At 39.4% G+C, this 17927-nt stretch overlaps 1 protein-coding gene across 3 annotated transcripts; it reads left to right on the top strand.

Annotated features, from left to right (window-relative positions):
• Positions 1–1637: 1637 nt before the first annotated feature.
• eef1db (eukaryotic translation elongation factor 1 delta b (guanine nucleotide exchange protein)) lies at positions 1638–17463 on the top strand. Of its 3 annotated transcripts, none has more exons than XM_063001956.1 (9): positions 1638–1734; positions 11237–11354; positions 12531–12602; positions 12785–12853; positions 13669–13753; positions 14525–14631; positions 14715–14936; positions 16455–16649; positions 17344–17463. In XM_063001956.1, the coding sequence occupies exons 2-9, from the start codon at positions 11238–11240 to the stop codon at positions 17380–17382; spliced, it is 906 nt and encodes a 301-aa protein (XP_062858026.1). In that variant the 5' UTR covers positions 1638–1734; position 11237; the 3' UTR covers positions 17383–17463. The 3 variants fall into 3 exon arrangements, with proteins under 3 accessions (XP_062858026.1, XP_062858024.1, XP_062858025.1); XM_063001954.1 differs by lacking the exon at positions 1638–1734 and adding an exon at positions 9674–10420; XM_063001955.1 differs by lacking the exons at positions 1638–1734; positions 12785–12853 and adding an exon at positions 9674–10420.
• Positions 17464–17927: the final 464 nt, after the last annotated feature.

Raw genomic sequence — 17927 nt, 5'->3', positions numbered from 1 at the left:
AACCCCCTTCTTGTTTCTACACTCGCTGTCCATTTTATCAGCTCCACTTACCATATAGAAGCACTTTGTAGTTCTACAATTACTGACTGTAGTCCATCTGTTTCTCTGCATGCTGTGTTAGCCCCCTTTCATGCTGTTCTTCAATGGTCAGGACTCTCCCAGGACCACTACAGAGCAGGTATTATTTGGGTGGTGGATCATTCTCAGCACTGCAGTGACACAGCAGCGCTGATGGAGTTTTTAAACACATCACTGTCACTGCTGGACTGAGAATAGTCCACCAACCAAAAATATCCAGCCAACAGCGCCCCATGAGCAGCGTCCTGTGACCACTGATGAAGGTCTAGATGATGACCAACTCAAACAGCAGCAATAGATGAGCAATCGTCTCTGACTTTACATCTACAAAGTGGACCAACTAGGTAGGAGTGTCTAATAGAGTTGACAGTGAGTTGACACGATATTTGACTCCAGCAGCACTGCTGTGTCTGATTTACTCATACCAGCACAACACACACTAACACACCACCACCATGTCATTGTCACTGCAGTGCTGAGTATGATCCACAACCTAGGTAATACCTGCTCTGTGGTGGTCCTATGGGGGAACAGGGTGAAATTAGGTTAAACAAGCATGCAGAGAAACAGATGGACTACAGTCAGTAATTGTAGAACTACAAAGTGCTTCTATATGGTAAGAGGAGCTGATAAAATGGACAGTGAGTGTAGAAGCAAGGAGGTGGTCTAAATGTTATGGCTGATCGGTGTATATTGATAGGATATAGTGTGTCAATGGTACGTTCACACATACGCACACCTTTACCAAGGGCACTTCATAATAGTTGTGTGTACCACAAAACCTTCATCGCTTTTGTCCAGTGAAATGGACCCAATGCGACTCTGAATAGGCTAAAGCGGTGGTAAGAACAAACAACGAATGAATGAAAGAAAGAATGTTTATATTGTAAACGTGGAAAAACCTAAAAAATGTCAAGGGCTTAAAATATAAATAATAAAATAAAAATATTAAACTGTACAAATGAGTCAATAACAAGTCAATAAGTCTTCAGCTTTATTTAAAAATGGCAGTTGAAACAGAAAAAAATAGGTTACACCTTCATACATGAAAATACTAATATAGACTAATATAGAAAAGCTTTAATTTTTTTTCTTTTATATACAAAAATGATCTAGATACAAAATTAAATATCTAATATACGTACACAATAAACACACTGATGACATTGATGACCGGTGGCCTTTAGTCAGTGAAAGAAAAATGTAAAAACCTTTATATTTTTGTGATTTTAAAGGGGATTTTTTTATATGAAGTCACCCTAAAGATATTTAATTCATGTATACTTGTGAAAAATAAAATATGATAAGAGAATAGCCTTTTATTTATAGTCTTTTTTTCTAGGGTTTACGTCATTATTGAGCGCAGTCGTAAGCCTTCCTCAGGACTGTACCATCATTAAGGGGTGTATTGTATAATAAATGAATAATATATTTTTTTATTTTTTAGATTATATTAATATAATTATACTATTATTGTAGAATATATCTTTAAATCATGCATTTGATCTTGTAAAGACACAAGTTGTTGCTTAAACACTGCTGTCAGCCCTACCCTCTCAGTAGAATGGTTTTTCCGGCACGGCGAGTCTCTCTTCTGCTTCTCTTCTGGAAGCTTTCACTTCAGCTCTGATATAAAAATCTACATTTAACAGAAAAGTGAGTATATTTTATCACTTTACAATTATTGTTTTATATTATTCCTGTATTTGTGTGTACATGTCTATTAGTTTGTGTTTTTGTCACGTCAATGTTTTATTTTTTAGCTGTAGGGCTGACTGATTGGTGCGTTTAAACGGGTGAAGTGTTAGATTATTAACGCAGTGTACGGTTAAAACGATGAAATAACAATATATTTCTGATGATAAATGAAACCTGGTTTAAATGGTCTGTGTTCCTTAATAATACCACGTCATAGTATGTTTATTTTAGTGAAACATTATATTAAAACGTGGTCTAGCTACTAGGCTAAAAGAATAAAGCATGGAAGCAGCGACCTGGTGGGGGTGTACGCCTTGTAATGCTGTTCTTACTGTAAGCTGTTAGGTGCTTTCATTCTGTAGTACTAATTATTGCTTTCTACTATGTTCACCAAATTTATCTAGCAATCACGGGTTTGACTTATTTATTACTTATTTAAACATATTAACTGCTATATAATTTGGAAATGTGACATAGAACCTTGGCTGGCATTTATATGTCCATGTTTAAACGCCATGGTGAAATGACAATCACAATAGATATAAACTGAATTACCTGTACACTGTTATTAGCAAGAGCCAAATCTAAATCCAGTTTAGGTTTAATTAGTATGATAGTTACAGTAATTAATGTAGCAGTTTCCATGAAAAACAAACCTAGGTAATTTTTAAAATAATATATTATGTATTTTATATAAACACCGACCATTCATAACATTATGACCACTGACAGGTGAAGTGAATAACACTGATTATCTCTTCATCACGGCACCTGTTAGTGGGTGGGATATATTAGACAGCAAGTGAACATTTTATCCCCAAAGTTGATGTGTTACAAGCAGGAAAAATGGGCAAGCGTAAGGATTTGAGCGAGTTTGACAAGGGCCAAATTGTGATGTCTAGACGACTGGGTCAGAGCATCTCCAAAAGTGCAGCTCTTGTGGGGTGTTCCCGGTCTGCAGTGGTCAGTATCTATCAAAAGTGGTCCAAGAAAGGAACAGTGGTAAACCGGTGACAGGGTCATGTGTGGCCAAGGCTCATTGATGCACGTGGGGAGCGAAGGCTGGCCCATGTGTTCCGATGCAACAAGCGAGCTACTGTAGCTCAGATTGCTGGAGAAGTTAATGCTGGTTCTGATAGAAAGGTTTTAGAATACACAGTGCATTGCAGTTTGTTGTGTATAGGGCTGCATAGCTGCAGACCAGTCACCTTAGGAAGGTGGTCATAATGTTATGTATAATCTGTGTATATAATACAATATTTAATTATATACACATAGAGGTATCCTTAATAATTAATAAGAATGTGCAAAAAAATAAGATTATGTTTTTATTTATTTATCAATTCTATTTTCGATTTGATTGATCTGATTATTGTTTTGTGTTATGTGTTTTGTTACGTTTGCTAATTAATAAATAGAATAATTTTGAAAGAAATTAGCAAAAATTTTGCAACGTTTTAATAATTTTTGCCATTATGAGGCAGCTCTGGTGTTGTCTAACATTAACAATACTGTAACAATGACATAAAAGCATGTGCTCTTTTTTCCTTTATGTTTGTTTGTCACAAAAATTGTTTCAAAATCTAAAAATGTAAAAAAAGAAAGTAACATAACACACAAAATACAGTCATTTTTTATTTTATTAATGATATAGGGGGCGGCACAGTGGCTCAGAAGGTCCTGGGTTCGATCCCCAGGTGGGGCAGTCCTGGTCCTTTCTGTGTGGAGTTTGCATGTTCTCCCCGTGTCTGCATGGGTTTCCTCCAGGAACTCCCACAGTCTAAAGACATGCAGTTAGGTGAACTGGAGATACAAATGACTGTGACTGTGTTTGACATTGAACTTGTGAACTGATGAATCTTGTGTAATGAGTAACTGCCGTTTCTGTCATGAATGTTACCGAAGTGTGTAAAACATGACATTATATCCTAATTAAAAAAATAAAATTAATAATATAGTGTTATACAATAAAATACAATACCCCACCAACATTGCATAGATTTGTGCCACATTTATCTGCAACAGTTGCAAGCTACTTTTGATAACTAGAGCTCAATTTTTTACATTGCTGTAAAATCTTTTTGACCCATTTTTTTCAGAATTGCTTTAATGTAGAGGGCTTTCAAGCATGAACTGCCTGTTTAAGATCCTGCTGCATAATTTCAATAGGGTTCAGGCTAGAACTGTGGTTTTGTCTTCTCTGACCATGCACTTGGTTTAATGCTTATCCATCCAATAAAAGAATTTACGCCTGCCCACAGAAATCTAAATAAATTACTAAAAGGCAGTCAATAAATAGCTACAGGGAGAACACATTTCCATAGAAGTCATTTGTGTTATTGATCAGTATGGGCCAGCAGCAGTGGCCTATGGATAATCCCCCCACAAGCCAGCCGTGCTGCCTGAAAGATTGCACCGACATTTGATTCTGTCCCAGCAGGGCTGGCTGTAAGATAGGGCAAGGTTACATTTCAGCACTGTCTGTTAAACTACAAACACTTACATTTGTGTCTGGATGAAATAAAAATGCTTTCTTTTGGCACGCCTTTAAAAAGATGGTTGATATGAGGGTGCATGTAATTACACACAGTTTCTGAGTCACCCCTAAATGATTACAATGTACTGACCTTATTTTTCCATTGGCTTATCAAGGCATTATGGTGGTATGCTTGTGGTAGCTTAGGTAGAGAGCAAGCTGGCTACAAGCACCCAAGTAACAATAATACTTAAGTGTATGATCTGGGTCATGTCAGACAATGTCACTTACACTGATCAGCCATAACAATAAAACCACCTCCTTGTTTCTACTCACTGTCCATTGTATCAGCTCCACTTACCATATAGGAGCACTTTGTAGTTCTACAATTACTGACTGTAGTTCATCTGTTTCTCGGCATGCTTTGTTAGCCCCCTTTCATGCTGTTCTTCAATGGTCAGGACTCTCCCAGGGCCACAACAAAGTAGGTATTATTTGGGTGGTGGGTCATTCTTCGCACTGCAGTGACACTGACATGGTGGTGGTGTGTTAGTGTGTGTTGTGCTGGTATGAGTGGATAAGACACAGCAGTGCTTCTGGAGTTTTTAAACATCTCACTGTCACTGCTGGACTGAGAATAGTCCACCAACCAAAAATATATCCAGCCAACTGTCCTGTGGCCACTGATGAAGGTCTAGAAGATGACCAACTCAAACAACAACAATAGATAAGTGATCGTCTCTGACTTTACATCTACACGGTGGACCAACTAGGTAGGAGTGTCTGATAGAGTGGGCAGTGAGTGGACACGGTATTTAAAAACTCCAGCAGCTCTCCTAGTCCAGTGTCTGATCCACTCATACCAGCACAACACACACTAACACACCACCACCATGTCAGTGTTACTGCAGTGCTGAGAATGATCCACCACCTAAATAATACCTGCTCTGGTTAGCCGCTCAGGTGGCGCAGCGGTAAAGTACGCTAGCGCACCAGAGTTGGGGTTTCGAATACATTGTATCGAATCTCAGCTCTGCCTTTCCGACTGGGCTGGGTGGTAGCTTGAACAACGATTGGCTGTTGTTCAGGGTTAGGGGTAAGAAAGTCGGATCATAGGTCCTCATAACTGGTGCAACTGCGCCCCCTGCTGGCTGACTGATGGCGCCTGCACAGGACTGAGAAATAATGCTGATGGGGGTGTGGCCCTCCATACACAGTGCCCGTCAAGTGTATGAACTCGACTCGTGCAGGTGAAAAATGCAGTCTGTACTGACTGTACGTGCCGGAGGGGGCGTATGTCAGTTGAGAGGCGTCCTTAGTCAGCGGTGAAGGGTCGAATCAGTATAATGGATGCAATCAGCGTAATTGGACATGACTAGATTAGGGAGGGGAAATTGGGGGGGATAATACCTGCTCTGTAGTGGTCCTGGGACCATTGAAGAACAGCATGAAAAAGGGCCAACAAGCACTCAGAGAAACAAATAGACTACAGTCAGTAATTGTAGAACTACAAAATGCTTCTATATGGTAAGTGGAGCTGATAAAATGGACAGTGATTGTAGAAACAAGGAGGTGGTTTTAATGTTATGGCTAATCAGTGTACATTTACAGTGGGGTCAAAAAGTATTTAGTCAGCCACTGATTGTGCAAGTTCTCCTACTTAGAAAGATGAGAGAGGTCTGTAATTTTCATCATAGGTACACTTCAACTATGAGAGACAAAATGAGAAAAAAAAAATCCAAGAAATCACATTGTAGGATTTTTAAAGAATTTATTCGTAAATTATGGTGGAAAATAAGTGTTTAGTCAATAACAAACAAGCAAGATTTCTGGCTCTCACAGACCTGTAACTTATTCTTTAAGAAGCTCTTTCTGTCCTCCACTCGTTACCTGTATTAATGGCACCTGTTTGACCTCGTTATCTGTATAAAAGACACCTGTCAACAGCCTCAAACAGTCAGACTCCAAACTCAACCATGGCCAAGACCAAAGAGCTGTCGAAGGACACCAGGAAGAAAATTGTAGACCTGCACCAGGCTGGGAAGAGTGAATCTACAATAGGCAAGCAGGTTGGTGTGAATAAATCAACTGTGGGAACAATTGTAAGAACATGGAAGACATACAAGACCATTGATAATCTCCCTTGGGGTCAAGATCTCATCCCATGGGGTCAAAATGATCATGAGAACGGTGAGCAAAAATCCCAGAACTACACGGAGGGACCTGATGAATGACCTGCAGAGAGCTGGGACCAAAGTAACAAAGGCTACCATCAGTAACACACTACGCCGAGAGGGACTCAAATCCAGCCAGTACATGTCCAGGCCCGTCTGATGTTTGCCAGAGAGCATATGGATTATCCAGAAGAGGATTGGGAGAATATCATGTGGTCAGATGGAACCAAAATGGAACTTTTTGGTAAAAACTCAACTCGTCATGTTTGGAGGAAGAAGAATGCTGAGTTGCATCCCATACCTACTGTGAAGCATGGGGGTGAAAACATCATGCTTTGGGGCTGTTTTTCTGCAAAGGGGAAAGGACGACGAGGATCCGTGTTAAGAAGAATGAACGGGGCCATGTATCGTGAGATTTTAAGCCAAAACCTCCTTCCATCAGTGAGAGCATTGAAGATGGAACGTGGCTGGGTCTTCCAGCATGACAATGATCCCAAACACACCGCTCGGGCAACGAAGGAGTGGCTCCGTAAAAAGCATTTCAAGGTCCTGGAGTGGCCTAGCCAGTCTCCAGACCTCAACCCCATAGAAAATTTGTGGAGTCCGTGTTGCCATGGAGGAATGGGCCAAAATACCAGCTACAGTGTGTGCAAACCTGGTGAAGACTTACAGGAAACGTTTGACCTCTGTCATTGCCAACAAAGGTTATGTTACAAAGTATTGAGTTGAACTTTTGTTATTGACCAAATACTTATTTTCCACCATAATTTACAAATAAATTCTTTAAAAATCCTACAATGTGATTTCCTGGATTTTTTTTTTCTCATTTTGTCTCTCATAGTTGAAGTGTACCTATGATGAAAATTACAGACCTCTCTCATCTTTCTAAGTAGGAGAACCTGCACAATCAGTGGCTGACTAAATACTTTTTGGCCCCACTGTACATTGTAAAATATATCAGTGGTTCCTGATAAATATGCTTTTTTAGGATTGAAACATCTCTCATACAGGTCAAACTATACGATCACAAACTATTACTAATTGTATTGGTAAGCACTGTTTAGTATGGAATTTTGTAATGCTGAATTTATCCAGAAGTATTCATGTGTGCAGAACACACAATATGGTAACACACACACAACTGTAAATGTTTTTTTTCTTTCATTTTTTAACAAACTCATGTTTATTGCTTTCAGACAAATGTCTTATCTGTAAATGATTTCTGCCTGATTCAATCCTGAAATTTCTTTTTTTTATTTCTGCTGCTGATTGGGCGAAGATCTAACTAAGTACCTTAGTAACAATTTTTTAGTTACTTTTATACTTTTCCAGAAGGTGAGCTATTATTAGGATAATTTATCTACCAAATGCATGAAAAGTCTAATAAATGTTTGTTACTTAAGTGCATATGTGTATTTCATCTTTACCGTCATTTCAGTCCTAGTCCAGAAGTATAACAGCACTTCACAGTTTAACATTCCAAGTAATGTGTTGAGCTCATGAATTGAGTGAGAACTGAATATGATTTACATAAAAATGTGTCTTATTTAGATTTACAGTGTTTTTTTTTCTGTTAAAATTAGGGCTGTCACACGATTACATTTTTTACTTGAGATTAATCGCAATTAAAGAACCAAATTAATCGTGATTAATCGCCTGCAAAAACAACTAAGCAAAATTTGAATAGTTATGCACATTTTTATTGCAAGAAAATGTTTACCAATAAAAAAAAAATACAATTATGATAAAATTATTAAATCCAAATTATCTTTAGAAAGTCAGCCAATGCCTATATAGAGTTGTTAACAGCTACCCATCTTTCAGCCACTTATTTAAAATGACAAGTCTGTTCACATTATCTGGCAAAAGTGAGGATCTTTTCCTGTTCGTAACCCTGCCACTGGAAACAGGCGCTCAGGGTACTACAACGAACCATTTCTATATGCAACATGTATAACGTCATGTCGACCCACATCGTTAACTATGTTAAAGCGTCTACAGTCCATTGCAATCCATTTAACACCAGTGTTTGTAATGTTCCCATGACGTGTACAGTACATGGGCTTTCCATCCAAATTTCTCTAAAATAAAGCTGTCTGAGCTCATTTTGCCTGTAACGCGTATCCGTGCGTGCAGACGCCTGACGAGACAAAGGCGTGCTCTGACCAAAGATGATATTAAAGCGTCAATTAATAACTGTAATTTTGTCTAGTGATTTCTCACGCTTTTTGAAAACAACAATTATTATTCGAAACATCCTACATTTCACAATATGTAGCAGCAGCAGCAGCTTGAGTAATTTGTAACTCAAGACCACAAACTGGAGAAAGAGCCGTGTTATCGCTATACAGTATAAACACAATGTTGCTACGTTAAAGCAGCGCAAATTACCACAGTGACGTATGTTTAAAGTGGCACAAACAAAGCCCAATAAAAATCGATTGATTAAAAATTTTAACGTGCTAATCACATTAATTAATGCAAGATTTTTTTTCTTTATGCATTTTGTAGCTGATCATAATGTTTAAACAAGTCTGGGAATTTGGCTTAGAATAAAAGTACAATTATTGATTAGTCAACATACTGTAGTTATTCTTACCTTGTTCCAGCTTAGTTTCAAAGGACTTACAAAAAGCCATTTCTTGATATTTAAATGAAAAGCTCGATTTGGAAATAGTTGGTAATGTAGTTTAATGACTGGCTACTAGTTATCTAATTATCTGGCTGTTAGTTTTTAATAGTAATCTGGCTGTTTAGCTGTATTTAATAGTCTTTTTTTATTGATGCTGTTAAGCTCTTGATTCTTATTAGTTAGCTGCTAATTTTCCTCACAATCAGAAGTCATTAGTTTCTTGGCCTTTTATTCATGCAAACAGTTCTATTTGGTGTTGTAATGTTTGTTAAAGTGGCTAGTAAATTATGTTAATTTCATGAGTATAAACTTTGTAGTACTTGTTTACTCCTGGACTGGGAAGCTTTGTGTTATTTTGCTTTTTTGCACTCATTAATTTGCACATTGTAATGATCTCAGCTTTCTTGTTATTAGCTGTTCCTGTGATCTGGCATCAGCACAGATGTCAATGTTGTTTAATCTTTAAGGTCTTAATGTCTTGGCATGAAGTGTCTTTGCCTGTTTCTGCATGTTTGCTTTCTGTTCTCTAATGCTTCTGTTTTTAATAACACTGTAGTTTCTGTCTATGTACTTCTTCTCTCTCCTTCTGTTCTTCATACCTACGATCTGTTCCAGACTAAAGAAAATGCCTCAAAGAAGTATGCTAAATTCTGATGTGAGTCAGGCCAAAACGAATGGCGCTGGGTCCCACTTGTCCAGCGCAGTTATGCAGGGCCTGCGTTCGGAGTGTTCCGCTGTATGGTTTAACTGTGGGGTTTTTGAGGTTGCAGAGAGCCACTACTACATCAGGCTTCAAGAGCGCCAGAATGGGACTATGGCTGCCCCAAGTACCTCAGCTTGCCAGCTCAACCACAATGCCTCCTTAACCAAGGCCACTGTTGATCAAGGTGAAAACAATATTAAAACCAAATCCTCTAAACGGGCATCACGCAAGAAACGCTCTCCATCTAAAACCTCTGCTTCTCCGGTATCAAGACCTGCCAACGGGCTGCCTTTTGTGCCTGCAGCGCTTCAAGGGGTATGGCTGCAGAAACCTATTTATGACCAGGCAGAGGCAGCTTTCTATCAGAACCTGTACCGCCAGAATGAGCCCCATTCTGCACCCAGTAAAGAACAAGCTGGCAAGCACCCAAGTAACAATAACATCACTAATAAAGCCAAGTCTGACAGGACAAAGGAGAAGGTACCTCGGAATGGTGGCATCAAGAAAGAAGGTGGTACGCAGTGCCACTTCCTGCATGCAGGCAGTGAGAGGGTGTGGCTAGAGCGCACTAGCTATGCTGAGGCGGAAACTCGTTTCTACGAAGGCATAGTGGCCAAAACCAGCCAAACTGCTCTAATCGGCTGTAGCCCTTCACTGAAGTATGATTTTGAGTATATGCACACACACATACACTACAAGGCCGAAAGTATGTGGGCATCCCTCCTGATTGAGTTCAGATATTTCAGTTAGACCCATTGCTAACGGGTGAATAAAATCAAATAATATAAAATAATATGCTTTAAACTTTTAAGGAAGGCCCATTCCTGTACAAGCAAGGCTGTGCCCGGGCACAAAGCAAGGTCCATAAAGACATGATTTGACAAGGTTGGTTAGCTTGTACAGAACTCAACCCCCTCTTATCACACATGGAATTAATTAGAATTTTGATTACAAGTCATTCCGTCATGAAATGCTCTTCAGGTGGCAACATACCACATACTTTTGGTCATGTAGCGTATATTGCACTCACTTTGATCTCTCATACATCAAAAATCAACTCACCAAATTCTAAGTAGAGTGGTCTAGTCAAACATGCATGCAGAATTTAAAACCCATTCAATGTTTTTCTCATTCTTTGAATTTTCATTTCTGTTTACTTGTCTTGGCCATGTTTTTTTTATCTGATTCTTTAAACATTTTTATTTTGCTATTGCTCTCATTCTACATGCTGTCATTATGTTCTTTTGTTTTTGCTTTATTTTTGTTTATCCTCATTAAAATTGATTTCCTTGGTTTGACCATTCTGTTTTGTCACTAGTTTTTTTAGACCTCTTTGTCATGTCTTTGTGTTGTATCAGTCAATTTTGAAGAGTTGCGCCACTGAAGAGAGTGTATTCGCTGTTAAACTAAATTGCAATGGCTGGCTGGATACATTTAAGCTAATACAGTCTTCTGCTTCTGCTTTGTTATTGTAGAATGAGTGGAGTGGACTGCTGGACTCAAGAGAGGATATGGTTCGACAAGCCTCGGTATGATGAGGCTGAACGCAAGTTCTATGAGAGGATGAATGGTCCCACACCAGCCACACAGAAGGTATTTATTTATTATATTTATCAGTGTTTATTATATATTTCCTGTTTGGCTTGCCATAATACGTGCAGGCAATGGGGGGGCAGTGAGGTGGGTGGTTGAGTTCATATCGTGGAGGCCCCCCCCCACCATGGGCCCCAGTGCACCTGCCTTCCCTGTAGTTACGCCACTGGGTCCAACGCAAATTGTAATAAATTGTATCATATAAATTGTCTGTTCACTATTAAAATTTAAGTAGAAGCAGTAATACTGTAGTTTTTACTGTAATCTGTATTAAGGAGAAATTGTAACTTGTAATTGCTTTTATCAGCCATATTGATGTCAACATGGTGATTTAGTGAAAGCAGACGAAAGTTTAATTGTTTCAAATATTACGCTTTGTTCTTTCACAAGCAATCGTTAGCTAAGGTTACAATACCTCCTGTTAAAGAGCAACTCCAGGGTCTCCACACAGACTTTTTCTAGGGAGAGCATGGACACTTCCCAGATGTCCCTCTCACAGCGGAGTGTCTGGTAAATGAAATGCCTCCTGACATCAGACTGACTTGCTTGAGGTCAGCATTTCAGTGCAGTTACAACACTTGCATCGGAGTTGCCCACCCTCTCCACTCCTCCTCTTGGTGAACCGATGGCTGTTCCCCTGCACAAGCCTGAGCTCATAATCTCCTCTTCAATGGCTCAAATGCAAAAGCCACTGGGGTTCATTGAATCTCCTCAAAACACAGTTTTGCCTTCTGCCATATTGTGACTGAGGCAACAAACACTTTTCTCTTGAAGTTCCACGACACCCACTGCGACTGCTGTTTTCTCGGATTGAATTTCCAACTAACCAACCTCATGACATAGTCACTGATGCAATGGCAACATGGTGGCGAGCCAGAGCAAATTCATAATTTAATACAACACTAAATTTTTTATAATTTAACATGTAATTATTTTACATAATTTTATTTCCAAAACAAATTATAACACACTTAATTCTGTACCATAATTAGGGTGTTTTATGTCCACATTAAGGCAAATTGACAACAAAGGGCATCAGATGCAAATAAAAACTTAAAAGATCATTAAAACATACTAAACAAAATACTTATTCACACAATTTTGTTTAGTTTGTAATGAAACTTGTTTGGTGATGCTTTAAATGTTTTTAATTCCTGTTTTTCCGTAAACATATAGGACTCGGGATCGAACAGTATTCTTCAAGACATTGCCCGCGCACGAGAGAACATCCAGAAGTCTCTTGCTGGGGTGAGTGACTTATGTTAACAACCACATATTGCATTTTTTTTTATTTGCATTGTTTTTCTCTTTTACATGATACACTGTTGTGTATGAGACAGTAAAGAGTTGAAAAGAAAGTTTGTATTGATTTTTTTTTAAGTCTCCAGCGATCTGCCTACCACTGTCTTTACACACATTTTTTTCCTTAGTTGAAGACCACCCTGCATCCAGCTACAAGCACTACCCAAAAATCCCCAAATCCCTCCCACAGTTCCACTGTAAGTGTGTATGTGTGTCACAGTTACCTGTTACCTGTCCAGACACACTTAATCAGGTCAACTGTTGGCTTGTGTGTGCTGTGCTTATGAAGATTAGAAATCTTCTGCCCACCTCCCCTTATGCATGCACTTGTTTTTTGCATGATGCTGAATTGTTAGATTTCTTTTAGTAGTCATCTCACATCTTCAGTAGTAATCTCAAATCATCCTGTAACAGCATATAAATGCCCAAAATAAGTGTTGGAATGTGTTGTTGGGTGTCTGTGTTTGAGCTTTTTTAAATGAGTCAGTTGTATATGTTTTTGTGTGGATTTGGTTTGTCTGTTTGTAATGTAAATGTATATTATTAGCTTCCCAGGAACTCCATGTTAGCTTCGGACTTTTCTCTCAGTCTTGTATCAAGCAAGGGCAGAAATTCCACTTGCAAAACTGCAACAATCAGTATCCAGAATTAATTCCAGAACGATTTAAAAGTATAATTAAAAGAAAAGGTGACACAGGAGTAAATATGCCTTTGCCCCAGCTTTTATCAGTTTGTTGTAGGCATCAATCTTTTAATTTTGTTTATATTTAAAATATAGAATTAAGTTCACCGCTGACAATCTTTTCTTTGTCAAGATAGGGTTTGTACTAGGTCTTGACCTGCAAGATTGCTGTTTTGTCTACTTGACATTTTGACTCTGTGGTGTCTGTGGGTTACTACCCAGATAATGCATGTGGCTGTGTTTTAATTTTTCTTAGATTTAAAGTTATGGTAACTACAACCATGGCAAATAATTTCATCCTCTACCAACATATTCTTTCTGTGTGTATAGACTACAGGAGGTAGTAATGCTGACCATGGTGAAATCCTTACACGCATGAAGAATCTGGAGTTGGAAAACCAGAGTCTACATAAAGGTGTGATTAAAAAGACTTGTTCTATACTAGAAATGCAAAAGGTCTCTAACGGCTTCAGGCTTAGACTAGCACTCCCACTCTAGTCTCTGGCATGTGTGAAGATGTCGGAACCTTTGTACCTCATCTGGAGGAGCATACCATGCCCTGTGTATTGCTCCACTGGAAACACTTTTCTAACAGCTAAAATAGCCAGTGGTTATTATTTTACACTTATTCACTTATTACTCGGGTGGCACAGTGGCTCAGTGGGTAGCACTGTCGCCTCACAGCAAGAAGGTCCTGGGTTCGATCCCCAGGTGGGGCGGTCTGGGTCCTTTCTGTGTGGAGTTTGCATGCTCTCCCCGTGTCTGCATGAGTTTTCTCCGGGAGCTTGTGTTTTTTCCCACAGTCCAAAGACATGCAAGTGAGATGAATTGGAGATACAAACTTGTCCATGACTGTGTTTGACATTAATAGAATAGAATAGAGTAGAATGCCTTTATTTGTCATATATACATATACAGGTGTACAGTACAACGAAATTCTTTCTTCACATGTCCCAGCTTGTTTGGAAGCTGGGGTCAGAGCGCAGGGTCAGCCATCGTACGCCGCCCCTGGAACAGATAGGGATAAGGGCCTTGCTCAAGGACCCAACTTAAACTTGTGAACTGATGAATTTTGTGTAATGAGTAACTACCATTTTGTCATGAATGTAACCAAAGTGTGTAAAACATGACATTAAAATCTTAATAAATAAATGAAATAAATATGAACTTTTTACTCTCTTTATAGTGGTGGAGGACTTGCGTTCCGCTCTCTCTAAACTGGAGAGTCGAGTCTCTGTCCTGGAAAAAAGGCCAGCAGCTCCAGCAGCAGTTGTTAACGGAACTGCTTCCAATGTAAGTAATGAAAACCCATTATTACAAAGAAAGTTCCTTAGATTTTTGTGTTGCCTTATTAAATAACTTTTTTTTTTTTACAGAAAGCCACTCCACCTCCCCAGAAAACACCTGCTGCACCATCCAAGAATGATGATGATGATGACGATGACGACGATGACGATATTGACCTGTTTGGTAGTGATGACGAGGTGGATGAGGAGGCAGAGCGAATCAAAGAGCAGCGACTACAGGAATATGCTGCTAAAAAAGCCAAGAAACCTGCACTTATTGCTAAATCCTCCATCCTGTTGGATGTAAAACCTGTAAGTCAGTTAGGTGTTTTACTTACTTTTTCTGTATGGATAAAATATTTATGTTTGTTTATTGCTCTCATTATTGAGGAACAGCCAGCACAGTGGCACATCTGGTAAAGTGTCTGCCACACAACAACAACAACAGGTGCTGGGGATCCATATTTAATACTAGCCATTAATTACTGTCTGTAAGAAGTTTATTGTTTACCCATGTCCTAAAACATGCAAAAGGTAGACTGGCGGCCATAAATCACTCCCTAGTGGGAGTGAGTAAATGTGTTTGTAAGGGTTGTTCTGTGATGAACTGGCACCCATCTGGGTATATTTCTGACCTTGTGCTTCTGCCTTTTCACAACCCTACCAAAGAAAAATTAATGAGTACATAAATCACTGAGGGGTCTATCTGTTTTTGTATAAGTAAACATGGCAAACTTATGACTGAACGTCTTACAGAAGGCAACTGGCATCTGACTTCAAGTGTAAGGCAGGAATGGCTCATAGGGTCAGGGCTGAAGATAGGCCTAGCTGAATAATAATTGACATTTAATAAATTGTGTAAAGTGTGTGTTTGTACATATGTATATACACTGATCAGCCTTATCATTAAAACCACCTCCTTGTTTCTACACTCACTGTCCATTTTATCAGCTCCACTTACTATAGAAGCATTTTGTAGTTCTACAATTACTGACTGTAGTCCATCTGTTTCTCTGCATGCTTTTTTTTCAACCTGCTTTCACCCAGTTCTTAAATGGTCAGGACCCCCACAGGGCCACCACAGAGCAGGTATTATTTAGGTGGTGGATCATTCTCAGCACTTCAGTGACACTGACATGGTGGTGGTGTGTTAGTGTGTGTTGTGCTGGTATGAGTGGATCAGACACAGCAGCGCTGATGGAGTTTTTAAATACCGTGTCCACTCACTGTCCACTCTATTAGACACTCCTTCATAGTTGGTTCACCTTGTAGATGTAAAGTCAGAGACGATCGCTCATCTATTGCTGCTGTTCGAGTTGGTCATCTTCTAGACCTTCATCAGTGGTCACAGGACGCTGCCTACGGGGCACTGTTGGCTGGATATTTTTGGTTGGGGTTGGTGGACTATTCTCAGTCCATCAGTGACAGTAAGGTGTTTAAAAACTCCACCAGCGCTGCTGTCTCATCCACTCATACCAGCACAACACACAGTAACACACCACCACCACGTCAGTGTCACTGCAGTGCTGAGAATGACCCACGACCCAAATAATACCTGCTCTGTAGTGGTCCTGGGAGAGTCCTGACCATTGAAGAACAGCATGAAAGGGGACTAACAAAGCAAGCAGAGAAACAGATGGACTACAGTCAGTAATTGTAGAACTACAAAGTGCTCCTATATGGTAAGTGGAGCCGATAAAATAGACAATGTGTGTAGAAAGAAGGAGGTGGTTTTAATGTTATGGCTGATCGGTGTATACATACCCACATTTATATTGTGTATGTTTAGAGATATGTACTGATTATTTTTTTCTCTATATTTGTGTTTAGTGGGATGACGAGACTGACATGGCAAAACTGGAGGAGTGTGTGAGGTCAGTACAGGTCGACGGTTTGCTATGGGGAGCCTCCAAACTGGTACCGGTTGGTTACGGTATTAAGAAGCTACAGATCAACTGCGTGGTTGAAGATGACAAGGTGGGAACAGATCTACTGGAAGAAGAGATCACCAAGTTTGAAGACTATGTAAGTAAACCATAATGATACATTTACCTTCATGTAAATAACCATATGCTACCGTACCAACAGAGGTAAACTTAAACATTCTGTGGGCTTGGATTTACAAAGATAAGCAGACACAGTGCAAAGTGCACTTTGATGTGGCCATAACCTGCACTTGCAATTACAGATGCACCAATACCATTTTTTTTTTCAGCATCGTCACCTGACCATCAGGGGTTAATGCTAGGTCAGTTGTTAGGGCTCTAGGCTATTAATTGGAAGATTGTATTGGTTTGAATCTTGAATCAGCCAAGCAGCCACTATTATAACCCTCTTGGCTCCAGGGGTACTGTATAATGACTGATTCTGTGCTTTTAAATAAGCTGGGCTAAGAATTGGGCTGGGCTAAAAATTAAGATGAAATATGCTTTAATAGGTCACTCAGGTGGCACAGCAATAAAAAAAACATGCTGAAACACCAGAGCTGGGATCTCGTTAGAGGACATTGAAGTTGTATAAGCCGTCAAGTGGATGATAAACTATTGGACACCAATTAGTCTCCTAAACTATTTATCCATCAACATTAGATAAATGTGTTTGGATCATGACATTAAAATAGCCATTGGCCATTAAAATATTTGCTTCCTTCAGCTTTGATTCGGCTCTCCTGTACCATGCCATCATTGTGTGTACTTAACTGCGTTCTCTTTGTTTCCAGGTCCAAAGTGTGGATGTTGCAGCCTTCAACAAAATTTAAAGCACTTGCAAATACCTGCTGCACTTATTCGTACATGCTATTGATGAAATGACAGTTGACAATAAAGAGCTCTGACTGCAACTTGTTTGCTGTGTGATTTTTAAACATAAAACCTTGCACCACACCATTTCTAGATCTACAAAAATTAAAGCAAGCAAGTAGTTGAGTGCATTCACTTACACAATTAGATTATTGCAGAGAAATCAGATAGCAATCCAGTTATTGGGTTTACAGGGATTTATCTAAAGTAATGTGATCGTACCTCGGAAACCCCAGAGTTTACACAGTCTGATTTGATCAGCCATAACATTAAAATCACCTGGCTAATATTGTTTAGGTCTATCTTATTTCACCAAAAACAACTCTGGCCCATCCATGCATTAACTTCAGAAGACCTCTGAAGATTCTCCTGTAATTGGCACCAATGCTTAAGCTGCAGATGCTTTAATTCCTGTATGTTGCAAGGTGGGGCCGGCACAGGTCTGGTACATCTGTCAGATATTCGGTCGGACCGAGATCTGGAGAATTTGCAAGCCAAGAACTCT

Source organism: Trichomycterus rosablanca, chromosome 9 (assembly GCF_030014385.1).
Source record: "Trichomycterus rosablanca isolate fTriRos1 chromosome 9, fTriRos1.hap1, whole genome shotgun sequence".
Lineage (NCBI taxonomy): Eukaryota > Metazoa > Chordata > Actinopteri > Siluriformes > Trichomycteridae > Trichomycterus > Trichomycterus rosablanca.
The sequence above is the reverse complement of the archived record's forward strand: the minus strand, read 5'-3'. Positions and strand labels throughout refer to the sequence as shown.

Bases quoted from the DNA above. Each gene is read 5' to 3' on its own strand.
- eef1db (XM_063001954.1), top strand. From the start codon at position 9,684: ATGCCTCAAAGAAGTATGCTAAATTCTGATGTGAGTCAGGCCAAAACG. The intron at 12,854-13,668 runs GTAAGTGTGTAT...CTGTGTGTATAG, and splicing joins ATCCCTCCCACAGTTCCACT to ACTACAGGAGGTAGTAATGC. The intron at 13,754-14,524 runs GTGTGATTAAAA...CTCTCTTTATAG, and splicing joins AAACCAGAGTCTACATAAAG to TGGTGGAGGACTTGCGTTCC.